The sequence below is a fragment of the Prionailurus bengalensis genome, chromosome A2, assembly GCF_016509475.1.
Source record: "Prionailurus bengalensis isolate Pbe53 chromosome A2, Fcat_Pben_1.1_paternal_pri, whole genome shotgun sequence".
Taxonomy (NCBI): domain Eukaryota; kingdom Metazoa; phylum Chordata; class Mammalia; order Carnivora; family Felidae; genus Prionailurus; species Prionailurus bengalensis.
In genome coordinates this window covers 95,909,888-95,923,105 of record NC_057348.1, presented here as the reverse complement: position 1 = coordinate 95,923,105, position 13,218 = coordinate 95,909,888, and the positions used below count along the sequence as shown (strand labels likewise).

Here is a 13,218-nt window from a genome sequence, read left to right as displayed (position 1 = left end):
TCTCTGTCTCCCTCTCTCAATCACACTCTGTCTCTCTCTATCTCAGAAATAAATAAACATTAAAAAAAATTTTTTAAAGAAATCTCAATGAAAATTATAAAATATTATAATTTTATAATATAATAATTTCTTAATCATGAAAATACTACTTATAAAAAACTCACTGGATGTGTTGTTCTATAGTAAGATTGTCTACACTTAAGAAAGTGATGGAGAGGGGTGCCAGTGTGGCTCACTCAGTTGAGTGTCCGACTCTTGATTTCAGCTCAGGTCATGATTTCATGGTCATGAGATCGAGCCCTGAGTCAGGCATGGAACCTGCTTAACATTCTCCCTCTCCCTCTGCCCCTCTCCCACATGTACTCTCTCTCTTTCTCTGAAATAAAAAAAGACAAAAAAAGAGAAAGTGATGGAGAAAATAATAATGCCAAATAAATTTAAGAGTATATTATGTCCATAGCCATCACATTATCTATGGCACAAAAATTGAGGAAATATTCTTCCAGCATCAAAAACTATTATTCAGTCCAGCAGTTATTCACATGATTGATGAATGAATGAAGTTCCAATGTATGCTGTCATTTCCTTTTCATCACACTAAATATCAACCAACATTCATATTAAAACTAAACTTGTTCTTGGGGCGCCTGGGTGGCGCAGTCGGTTAAGCGTCCGACTTCAGCCAGGTCACGATCTCGCGGTCTGGGAGTTCGAGCCCCGCGTCAGGCTCTGGGCTGATGGCTCAGAGCCTGGAGCCTGTTTCCGATTCTGTGTCTCCCTCTCTCTCTGGCCCTCCCCCGTTCATGCTCTGTCTCTCTCTGTCCCAAAAATAAAATAAAAAACGTTGAAAAAAAAATTTTTTAAATAAAAATTAAAAAAAAACTAAACTTGTTCATTTATGATGTAACCTATTTCTTTGTTCAATTACATAGTAATCATAGGAGTTATTTAAAGTCTAATTTTTTCAAATATGGTTGAATTTAACCCATAGCTGGAAAATATAAGAGTTTAGCAAAAAGCAACAAATGCATTTCATGAGAATCAGCTATGTGTAATTAACAGTAAAGAGTATTGCATATTTTATAATTATTTCTAAGTTATGTGCTACACTTCCTTTATACCATTAAAATTTGTAATTTTTGTATGTATATATGTGAATACATTTTTGGAGACTCAATTACTGGTGGGCCACTGGACAGTGTCCTATTTACATAATACACTTCATATAAGACTCTCTGGCTGCCCCAAATTCTAGAATATTAGAGAAACCACAAAACTTAAAGGCCTCTCACTCTAACCTCATTTCACTAGTGTGAGAATCAAGGCCATCAGTCAAGTGGCTCACCGGAAGTTGCCTAGCTCTTTAGAAAGAACAAACCTGTGAGGTAGGAGCAGAGTAACTGAAGAAAGGCTCAGACCTCACAAAGAGACCACCCAAATGCTAAAGTAGTTCCAAACTAAAAAGGCCAGCTTTCCAACAGTGGGAGAATATAAATTCTTAAGAGAGAAAATAAGGAAAAATAATCTTTCTAATAAGTTTTTGGTGTTCTAGTCTAGATCTAGAATCAAAAATCACATACCACCTGCCTAGAAAATCCACGTACCTGGTTTATACTAAGAGTGAGACAAAAGGAAAGCGAGAGAACCACTTAAGCATCTGGGGATATTTGATACAAGGAGATCAAAGTTAAATGGTTAAATGGTGGTGAACACTATTGGAAAGTATGACATAAGCTATATACCACATCTATTTCAACACATCAGTTGTATCCTGGGCAGCTTACCACATTTCCAATCACAAATATCCTTAGCAAATTTAGGCCATTGTGATCAAATCGCTGTGTGTCCTAAAGTAAGTGCATTCCTTCTGTTTGGTCTTTCTCATTCTCACTCACCTGCTCACTCCCGCTCTCTCATGTTCTCTCTCTTTCTCTCTCTCTCTCTCTCTCTCTCTTTCTCTCTACATATAAACATAAAATAAGTAATATATAATATACAGATGCAGTAATGTCCCCAGGTAAAGCATAAAAAAGTCAAACCATATAGTAAGTTATTATTGATCTTTAATAAAAATATTTAAAATATGTCTTTTTATTTAGGACTCGAGAAGCTTGCACAAAAGGGGAAATCATTGTCCCCTTTAGCAAGTATAACCGGAATATCACTCTTTTTAATTATATCCATGTGTCTTCTCTTCCTATGGAAAAAATATCAACCCTATAAAGGTAGGTTAAATTTAGAAAGAAAATTTACAAATGGTTTTATATATGTGCTAAAAATTACCTTACTGTGTTTTTTTTCCTCTTGGTTTTAGTTATAAAACAGAAGCTAGAAGGCAGGTAATACATACATTTCTACAAATATAATTTTTTCTTGAATGCCTTTTCCTCAGTTATTATCAGTAACAGAAATGCCTCTTTGTCTTTTCAGACCAGAAACAGAATACAGGAAAGCTCAAACATTTTCAGGTAATGGCTATGCTGAAAGGGACTAATGTAATGTTAATGTATATTAATTAATATTGCTCATTTTAATTGTTATGTGTAATGTACTATTGATGTAATAGAATTCATATAAGGTATGAACTGCTATAATGCAAACAATCCCTTAACTTTGAATAGTGCCCTCATTTTACAAAGTGCTATCCCTTGAATTGGTTTTACTGTAAGTCATACAAATCTGTAAAATAAACCTGAAAGGCACTGAACTCCATTTTATAAGCTAGAGAACCAAGGCTCAGAGATTAAGTCACTTGCCCACCATCACTGAGTTCTTCTGAATCCTAATTTATTGATCCTTTTATTATTTTGAAAATGCCCAAGACCCTCTCACTTCATTCATTCCTAGAGCAGGGACAATGCTGGCAGCTCCCTCCCCAGGAGCAGTGGGCAGGGAGGTTTGGCAGGTTTGCTGCTTCTTTGTCCCCAGCTGGCCCCCTTATTGCCCTTCACTATTGATTCCCTACTGAGTTGTTGTAAATTAAGAATGGGGCTACCCTCCAGGCCTTGGAGTCACATGATGCTGGGTTTCAGTGCCCTGTATGCCACTTTTTCCCAATGTCACCTTGGGAAAATTAACTAATTTTTGCTGACCTCAACTTTCCTCATCTATATAATGGAGGTAATTACTGCCCCCTCCCGCCACCAGGGCCACGAGGAGAATTAAATACAATGATGTAGGTGGAGTGCCTAATATGCCAGGATGCTTAGTGAATGTGGGTCTGCATCCTCTTATCAAGCCCCAGAGACCATCTGGTTCCTCCCCACCACCCCACTCCCATCATTTTACAGATGATAGTTTGGGTGATTTTGATATTACACTGCATTATATTTTGTACATATGGGCAGCTACAATAGTACATTATATATAATAATTTAAAGTGAATAATATACATTATACATTGATATTAGTAGTTCTGGTGGTCTCTATGTTAGATCTGACAGGGTGTAATAAATACTATGTGTAGACTAAGAGATGCTGTGATTCCCAGGCTGAAGCCTTGGTGTGCTAACTCTCTGAGTTAGTTACAAAGGACAAAACTGCCCACGTGTGTTTATTTGACTATATGATACACCATTCCCACATCAGGCTTTAAGAATAATTGTCCCAATTCAATTCCAGTTCTCAGCTTCAGAATGAGTGATTTCCAACACTGCTTAGTTGACAATATGACCACAGGGAATTAGGAAATGTTAAATTGGTTTTATACACATATCACTTGAAACAAACAATAACAGTAAGTTTTACAAAGTCTTAAAAAAAACTACAATAGCAGATGGAGGTATTCGATTTGTAAGTAGTATTTGTTTTACATTTCAGGCCATGAAGATGCTCTGGAAGACTTCGGAATATATGAATTTGTTGCTTTTCCAGATGCTGCTGGTGTTCTCAGGGTTGGTTTTCCTAATGGCTGATTAACCAGAGGTGTAAGCAGCATTCACTTAAGTGCTTGGGCAGTGTGGTCAAGTGGTTGCACTACCTTCAGCAGAGTTTGCTCGCTCTGTAAAGAAAGATGTTGTTGGATCTGAGGAGCTAAAGCATCTTTTGTGGCCTTTATAAATAAGTCTAACACGAATTAGGAAGTTACACTAATTCGTAAACATTCTTTACCTGGTAAGCTCAGTGAAGAGAAAACCAGCTAGGTTGAAGTTCAAGAGAACCGAACAAATAGGGAATCAGGGACCCTGATTTAAATCATTTTGCATCACCTTCATGGCTACAGCCTGTCACTTCACTGAACTCTCTGTCTATACCTCAGTTTTTTCTTCACTTCCCCTCATGTTTTGCGGAGACAATTGATCATACCCTTATGCTGTTCAGAAGAAAGGTACTATGTAAACCCGAATTATGCAAGTACACATCTTTACTTTTATCCTAAAGTTGCCTGCGATGCAAGAAGGGGAGCTTTTACACTGTGGAAACATTTTGTTTTTCAGTGTGCAAAGACAAGATCTTTTAAAACAATCAGTTTTGTTTAACAGACATAAAGAATGTTCTCTAAACTAATCAGCTCATTAACATTTTTATAGACTTTTGTAGGGCCTCTGCTTCCGAGTTCCCCTATAATAGTTCACTTAGGGAAGGGACCATAAACAGACTACTTGTTTTGGGCATTTTCCTTTTTTTTTCCTTCTTAAAGAACTATTTGTCATTAGGGATTAGTTACCTCACCTGTTCAGTGAATTCTATCAATGTGTACGGTTCATCCAGTAATTTTCCTAGCCACCGACTTTATTTCACAAATGCCATGTGAGTAATAGAGGGAGACTGATTGGATTTCATCCTTCTGAGGGCAAGTCGGCAGCACCAGCTCCCACATCATCACAAAGCTTTGCACTGCCCTATTCAGTCTCAGACAGCATTGACTCACCTTTCACTTCTACAACCAAAAAGACAAAAATAAATATTTGTAGATCAATTATTTCAAACAGCTTCTCACCACAGCAGAAAGCACCCCTCTCAGGTGTGGCTTTTAAGTAGGAAAGCAGGAAACTGAAGAGCTAATAAGACTTAGAATTGAATTTTTGAAGCTGGGAGTTTCTTTATTTAAAATAATGCAGTTTGGGGGTGCCTGAATGGCTGTCGGTTAAGCGGCCAACTTTGGTTCGGGTCATGATCACTAGTGAGTTCCACCCGGCATTGGGCTCTGTGCTGACAGCTCAGAACCTGGAGCCTGCTTCAGATTGTGTCTCCCTCACTCTCTGCCCCTCCCTCACTTGCACTCTCTCTCTCTCTCCTCAAAAATAAATAAAACATTTACAAAATTTTAATTAATAAAACAATGCAGTTTTTATTCCTAGGAATTCATTAGAAAGGAGTGAGATCTATGTAAAAAACTTAAAATTTAGCCTGTGATTAATCAGTACTCGGTTTCAAGATGTTATTTAAGAGGACCTCTATTTGCCCAAAATACTATAATCCCTAAGAACATGGGGCAGAGAAATAAACACTTTGAGTACATATCAAAAGCCCCACTTATTTCTGTCATAAGTACAATAATGTAATTTGGAGCCATACCAATCTTCAAAGCCAAAAATTCCTGAGGAATCAGTAAAGGTTCTTCAACTGCTGGTGCCAGGTGCTTTGGGAAAAAGTGAGAAATCAACACCAACAACAGAAAGAAAAGCATGAACAGCTGGACACGTGTAGGAGAACCTATGTGGGAAGAAGCTGGCATGGTGGTTCTGTGTAAAGATTAGCAGCCAAATGCAATGGCTTTGAGAAGAAAGGGAAAAATAATATTAAAACCAAGATATCAAAATTGAAGTTAAGAAGGGAAACAAACTCAATTACTAACTTTTGCGGTTTTTAAAAATGAGAATAATCTCTTGGCTTGTTGTGGCACATGTACACATGGACTCCTCCTCCTCTCTCTACTTGCTGGAATTTTGCTGTCCGCTTAGCACCTCTTTGAGGAATTGGACAGAAAGCAAGGGTATGAAAGGAACAAATTTATTACTTGTTGCCAGCTCTAATATTAGCTTAGGTAAGTAAGTTAGTTATTATCTATAGATTGCTTTTATCATAGGTCCTGGACACCCCCATACCAAAGAAAATCAAGAGTTGATCTCAAGTACACTTGACCCTTGAACATCATGGGGGTTAGGGGTGCCAACCCTAGCCAGTCAAAAATCTGCCTGTAACTTTTGACTCCCCCCAGACTTAACTACTAATAGCCTACTGTTGACCAACAGTCTTACCAATACATCAACAGTCGGTTAATGCATAGTTGTCTTATATACTGTATTCTTACAATAAAATAAACTAGAGAAAAGAAAATGTTGGGTGGTTCAGTCAGTTAAGTGTCTGACTTCAGATCAGGTCATGATCTCGCGGTTTGTGAGTTCAAGCCCTGCATCAGGCTGTCTGCTGTCAGCACGGAGCCTGCTTCGGACCCTCTGTCCCCCTCTCACTCTGCCCCTCCCCCACTTGCTCTCTCTCTCTCTCTCTCTCTCTCTCTCTCACACACACACACACACACACTCTCTCAAAAATAAAAAAAATAGACATAAAAAAAGAAGAAGAAATGTTAAGAAAATCATAAGGAAGAAAAAATATATTTATAGTATTGTCCTGTATTTATTGAAAAATATCCATGTATAAGTGGACCTGCACAGTTCAAAGCTGATTGGTGCAAGGGTCATCTGTACAAACTGTAAACCAAAATCTCCTTGGCACATAAATGAGAGGATGAATCACATATCCTAGGGCTGCGCTTTGAGAACTTTAGCAAGTGGAATGGAAACAGTTTCCAAAGAAAACACAAAGCTAAGATGTTCCAATGTAACATAGCAGGCTAAACTGGAATGAGTTGTCAGATGATTTATCAAGGGCAAGAGTCCTCTAGGTGGAGCTGTATCAACAGGGAGGCCTGAAAATAGGAAATTTGATGAAAATCGGAATAGCTCAGGATGAGGAGGGGAACCAGACTTTACCTAACTAATTGGAATGCAATGTTTACAGGGAAAAAGAATATTATCAGATACAAGAAAGGGGAGTTAATAAAACATGAATGCCAGTTTTAATAAAAATGCATGTTGGCTTTTACCAGGCAGAAATATACTACAATACTTTCCACATTCTTCCAAGCCTTCAGTTTTTAGAACCCACTACTGCATTCAAACCAAAACATCTCCCTTTGTGTTCTATATTTCTTGGTACTTGTCTTTATTAACTTGCAGTGTGATCAGGGCTTTTGGTTGTGCATTATTTTTTCTATTCAACCATCCTTGCGTGTATAATTGGCAAGTAGTGTCAAAAAGCTAACTGAGATGTAATATAAAAGATAATCATATATGCTCTCTGGTTCTAAGCTATCCTGATATCTTCTCTTTTGCTATTTTTTCTTTCTATTATATTTCCTTTACAGTACTGCCAGCTCTTTTTCTTAAATGAAGAAAAAAAAAAGCGATAGCTTTTGTCAAGCTCTTCCTCTTCTGACTTCATAGCTATGCTGCCACACAAACTACCATAGGGTAAGTGCAGGAAACTGTAGCAAGGAGATATGAACATCGTAGGGAAGATAACCAGATCTAGTTCTCTAATCATCGCTACTTCCAATTGTTTTCAACCATGCAGTAGAGTAGACACACTATTTACTAGTCTGCTAATTTTTTTTTAACGTGCCACATTTTCTAGATGCCAAGCAGGTCTGTTCCAGCCTCTGATGGTGTATCAGGACAAGATTTGAACAGTACCATTTACGAAGTCATTCAGCACATCCCTGCCCAACAGCACAACTGTCCAGAGTAAGTACGAACTTGCATTTGGTGATGCTACTTTGGAGAGGCTCAGCATTCAGTCCCTGCTTTCCCCAGAATTTATTGAAAGACTCAGAAGAAATAAATTAAAACAGGAAATTACAGCTTCTGTACATTTGAAGAAATTTCCCCACTGGAAAATAATTTTAGGGAAAAAATAGATAAACACAAATATCTCCTAGGATTGTGCACTTGGGCCAGTGGACTAGGCGCAGAGCTCTGGAATCCAGTGTTTCCCCCAGTGAATCTACATCTGGGTATGAAACAGATTTTCAGGCAGGTTTGCAAGCCATTTTTTGTTATCTTGATGATTTTCCAATGACTGTGGTGGTTTTGGAGCCAATGATCTGTTACTACAAATAGGACCAGGAAAAAAAAAAACCTACAAAATATGCACAGCTCTGTCACCATCAAATGCCCAACCTCTTACAGATTCAAAGTAGTCTACTCTCAAGTGAACAGAATCACAGCAAGGACTGGCCTCACGCCCAGGGAGGATAAAACCTGAGCTGAGGCCAAAGCCAGGAAACTACTTATCTAGTTAACCTCAGGGCTGACACTAAGGAGTTGCCCTCCCTTCCCAGCCAGGGAGAAACTAAGCCTACAGCTTTTTGAAATAATGAAATGAACTTCCCTTTTTTGTGCTGTAGTTGCCCACAGGCATAACTGCCACAAATCATCTTCCATCGTTTCTTTATTTGTCATTTATTGACTTTGAAAAGAACATCAATAACCACACGGCAGGAACTTCCCCTCTGGCAAAAGAAACAGTGCTAGCAAAGTAATTCAGGCACACCTCTGGATAAACACCAAAAATAACAGCTAACAGTGGATGAATGCATGGGAAATCATCTTAGCAGGAGGAGACCAGTCCTGGGGGTGGCAGGGGGGGACTCTGTAGTCATTTAAGGGCTAAGTGGTGAGACATCTCAGAAGACCCATCAATTCACTCCTTCTTGACCCAGGGTGCCTGGAGAAAAGGGAGTCAGGTAATTTAGAAGCAGACCCTGACAGAGCTAGGAACTTATGCTTTGAAAAGAAAAGAAAATGTTTTAAAGAATTATATTATTAATCTAGTAGAACACAAGAGTTGGACTATTATTCCATGACAGTTAAAAAAAAACCAAAATCCTACCTCTCAAAAATGATACCTGACTCTCTTTACTTCTGGAATAGAAAATAAGGGATATTTTTCTTTGTTACATATAAGGAACAGAAAGAGTTTTCAGAGTATATCTGCTTCCCAATTTTGAGATTATATCCAATTAAAAATGTTATCCTATTTAAATTCATGTGTTTTTCTATGTCTTTCACTCTGCATTATCTATTTTTTCCAATTAGAAGGCAAACAAAACAAATGAAAACTTGAGGTTTATCTTTTAAAGCTCCCAAATATAAAATAAATGCTGATTTATTTACAAAACTGTAGAATATGGCAGCTACAGTTTCAGAACACAAAATAAAATGATTGGGTTGGTTTTGTGTGCGGGGGGGGGGGGGGGGGGGGGGAAACACTATCTCTAAGTTAAAAAAGAAAATCACCCTCTGAAACTAGACTGCTTTCAGACATGAGCAATATCTTTAGGGTTTCTTGGGAATATAAAACTTTATTTCAGAAATAAACTTGGAAGGTTGAAAATAAAGCAGAAATGCTTTTTTTTCTAGCACATAAAGGACTATTCGAAACTGCTATTGAGGACATGCTCCCTCAAGGGGCAGCAACCCCAGAACCCAAGTTCACACCCCCTGTCCCCCTCCTCATCTCCATGGCCTCTTTTCACTTCCTTTCCTGTCTTCCTAGTCTTTCTTGGCTTCCCTTTGTGTGTCTTTGTTTTCCAAAGACTCTCTTTTCCTTTACCTCCATCCTTGGACGTCTGCCTCTCTGAATCTTTCCTTCTTTTTTCTTCTCTCTCTGGAAAACTGTCTCCCTTCTCTCTAAAATCTCTTTTAAAATTTCCTTCTTCTCCCTTCCTTCCAACTCATACTAAAGGGGAGCCAACATTTTTTAAAGTGTCATTTTCCTTGAATACAGACTTATTTTACCTATTCTAAATTTTAACAATGAACAAGTACAGTGCTTTCTTTTCTTTCATCGGAAACTGTTATACACTTATTTTTTTTTACAGCCAATCTATAAACATTTCCAGACTATTAACTATCTGCTAAGGATAGAGGTTAAGTAAGGCTCAGTCTCTTAAGGATTCCATAGTTTAGTGGACTCTTGTTTGTTTATTTTATCTAAAGACTCATGGTCCTTAGTAGAATAAATATTCCTCAATAAAGCAAGTATTCCCTAAACATACAGAGGCTATTTTTCTCTCCTGACTGCCTATCACTTTATTCTTTAAGTCCAGTTAAACTTAACGATCAATTTTATGAATAATGTAGTATTACAGGTGGTTAGTGAATCTCTCTCATTCCCCCATTCCCAAAGTGAAGGTGCCAACTCTGGGTAAAGAAAAATAACTTACTGCTTTTTTGTACCTCTGTTTGACAGTTGCTTCTGTAATAGAAAAGACAGCCAAAAAATTCTTTCTTTGGCTCTTAGATTATTCTAGCAGTGTTGTTTTCATTACTGCATGTGTCTGTTACCTAATTGGACTGGTGTTTAACAAATTGGTAAGTTGACCTGTTTTTGTATTTTAGTACTCAGCTGTTATTTGTTTATTGAACTCATGGGTACATTTATTTAAATGCTATCTGTTGACCTCATGGAATGCTCCAGGCACAGTTTGTTTTAAGCCCATGACTGCCGGGCACCTGGGTGGCTCAGTTGGTTGAGTGTCTGACTTCTGCTCAGGTCATGATCTCGCAGTTTGTCAGTTCGAGCCCCGTGTCGGGCTCTGTGCTGACAGCTCAGAGCCTGGAGTCTGCTTCAGATTCTGTCTGTCTCTCTCTCTGCCCCTCCCCCATTCATGCTCTCTCTCTCTCTCTCTCTCTCTCTCTCTGTCTGCCCCTCCTCCACTCACGCTCTGTCTCTCTCCCCTTCGGAAATAAATAAACATTTAAAAAAAAAATTATAAACCCATGACTTGGCTGTTGAGTCATTTGAGTAAGTAAACCTTTTACTAAACCTTTACTTTCAAAAGGAAATTATCTACAGAATTCAGTGATTGCTTACTCTTTACACTTACTGGCTTATAAATGTAATTTTCTTGAACTAGTTTAAAACACTCGTTATTTGCAGCTATTGAAAGGAATAAAAGAGTTTAAGGTTCCTCTACCTGGGGAACTGGAAATCTGTAGAATATTTTATGCATCTTGTAACATCTCTTTGCCAGGTGAGCATTCTTGGGTAAAGCTGTGCACTGGAGTGAAATAATGAAGGAACATTTTGAGGAAAAAAAGTGGAAATGTATATTCACCCGGAATCAGTGAAGAAATCAAGCCCAATACCTCTTACTCATTACTCCTTTTTAATGCAGAATATAGTCATTTATAAAACTGGACTGAAGGTTTCCCAGCATACACACAATGCATTGTGCTACAGAGGAACATGGTGGGAAAATAGTTCTCAGTGGACAGTCTTTATCATGCTGACTGAGAGGAAGAAAAAGAAGGGACTTTCCAATCACTCTTTTCATATCAAATTTCTCTAAAAAGCTCAATTAGTTCTAATCTATACTTCCACTTTCAACAACATTGACTATCCTATTTGAGTGACGAATGTGGAAACTTCATGTTTGTAAAATTTCCAGCAGGCTTTGTTTTATTAAATTCTCATTCATGCCAAACTACTATACTAATTTTAAAAAATATTATTCCCAAATTTCCTTCTTGCTATTTGTACCACAGAATAAGGGTGACCATCACAACAGCAAGACTTGCCTTCTCCTAGGTTGTCAATTACCAATGGCTTTTTTGAAAAGAAAGAAAACACTGAAGGAAATGACATTTTTATTATTGTTCAAGGAAAGATGAATTCAAATAAATTATTCTGGTTTTGCTTTTATATGGCCTTGATTCTTTGTCTGGTAGGGCAAAATTTTTACATAAAAGTCAGATTGTACAATTAGATTTTTTATCCTTGTTTCTCAATGTGCAATAAAGTATAGATGGTAGAGAGCTACTAACATAAGAATCTTGCTCTTTCATTGCTTTTTTTTTTTTTCAGGCTTGAAATTTTTACTTTAGTGAATTGCTGATTCTGGGAAAGATCTCCCTACTTATATATTGCTGTATTAAAAAAATCAGGTAGAGGGGCGCCTGGGTGGCGCAGTCGGTTAAGCGTCCGACTTCAGCCAGGTCACGATCTCGCGGTCCGGGAGTTCGAGCCCCGCGTCAGGCTCTGGGCTGATGGCTCGGAGCCTGGAGCCTGTTTCCGATTCTGTGTCTCCCTCTCTCTCTGCCCCGCCCCCGTTCATGCTCTGTCTCTCTCTGTCCCAAAAATAAATAAACGTTGAAAAAAAAAATTTAAAAAAAAAAAAAAAAAATCAGGTAGAGGGGTGTCTGGGTGGCTCATTCAGCTAAGTGGCTGGCTCTTGATTTCCGCTCAGGTCATGATCAAGCCCCACATTGGACTCTGCACTGATGGTACAGAGCCTGCTTGGGATTGTCTCTCTCCCTCTCTCTTTGCCCCTTCCCTGCTTGTGCTCTCTCTCTCTCTCTCTCTCTCTCTCTCTCTCTCTCTCAATAAATAAGCATTTTTTAAAAATCAGTTAGAGACCAAGTGGTAGAATCAGAAAACACCAATTTACAACCTCCAAGTGAAATAACTGATTCAGATACCAATCGTCATGAGGCAAGACTGCTAGATAAATGGTACCATATAAAACTACTAGATGACCAAGCATCAGGTTGCAGAAACTGTGAAGGGAAGGTGGTCTGAGGCCTAGAGAGAAGTAAGTACACAAAGTAGCACAAGGCAGCTGGGCAGGATGCAAGAGGCCCAGGGAGTGGGGACAGTAAGGTCATCTGAGTGTGGTGGATCTGGAAGACAAAAGATGGATATTTGTGTGTAATGACATTGGCTACAAAACTCTGACCTGGCAGTGCCACACTTTAAGATTTCATTTTGGCCAAATAAAGGTAGCAACAACCCAAATATTCAACAATCGGGGTTTTTTAAATGACATTAGATCCATGCAGTGGTTCACACTGTAACTATTAAAAAAGAAGACATACACCTGTATTTACTGACTTGAAACTATTATTATGGTACACTATTATTTTATACACTTCTTTTTCAAAGTGTTTCAACTGAACCACTATATTTACACTGTACTTTCCGGGTTTTCACAGAAGCGGATGGTAAAATGAAAATTGAGACAGCCCACAGCCCCTTTCTGGTCTTCTTTCTCTGCCACCTTATGCATTTTTTTCTGCTGGAAAAGTCCACCAGTCCCACCACAAATATTTTCTTTTGCATTTGGTAAAAACTGTTTTTATCTAATTAGAAAAAGAAGTAATGCCCATTGTAAATATACATATAATATATGTACATACATACTTGGAAATG

General features: G+C 38.2%; 1 protein-coding gene across 2 annotated transcripts in view; it reads left to right on the top strand.

Annotated features, from left to right (window-relative positions):
- HEPACAM2 (HEPACAM family member 2) overlaps positions 1-11,712 on the top strand; it is a 43,589-nt gene extending 31,877 nt beyond the window's left edge. Inside the window, exons 5-10 of one of the 2 annotated variants that reach the window (XM_043588861.1) lie at positions 2,100-2,225; positions 2,315-2,339; positions 2,431-2,468; positions 3,820-3,893; positions 7,639-7,748; positions 11,042-11,712. In XM_043588861.1, coding sequence (XP_043444796.1) covers positions 2,100-2,225; positions 2,315-2,339; positions 2,431-2,468; positions 3,820-3,893; positions 7,639-7,748; positions 11,042-11,045 — 377 coding nt within the window. In that variant the 3' untranslated portion in view covers positions 11,046-11,712. Of the gene's footprint in view, positions 1-2,099; positions 2,226-2,314; positions 2,340-2,430; positions 2,469-3,819; positions 3,894-7,638; positions 7,753-11,041 lie in introns of those variants that run through there. The other variant, XM_043588862.1, reaches the window with a different exon arrangement.
- The last annotated feature ends 1,506 nt before the right edge of the window (positions 11,713-13,218 follow it).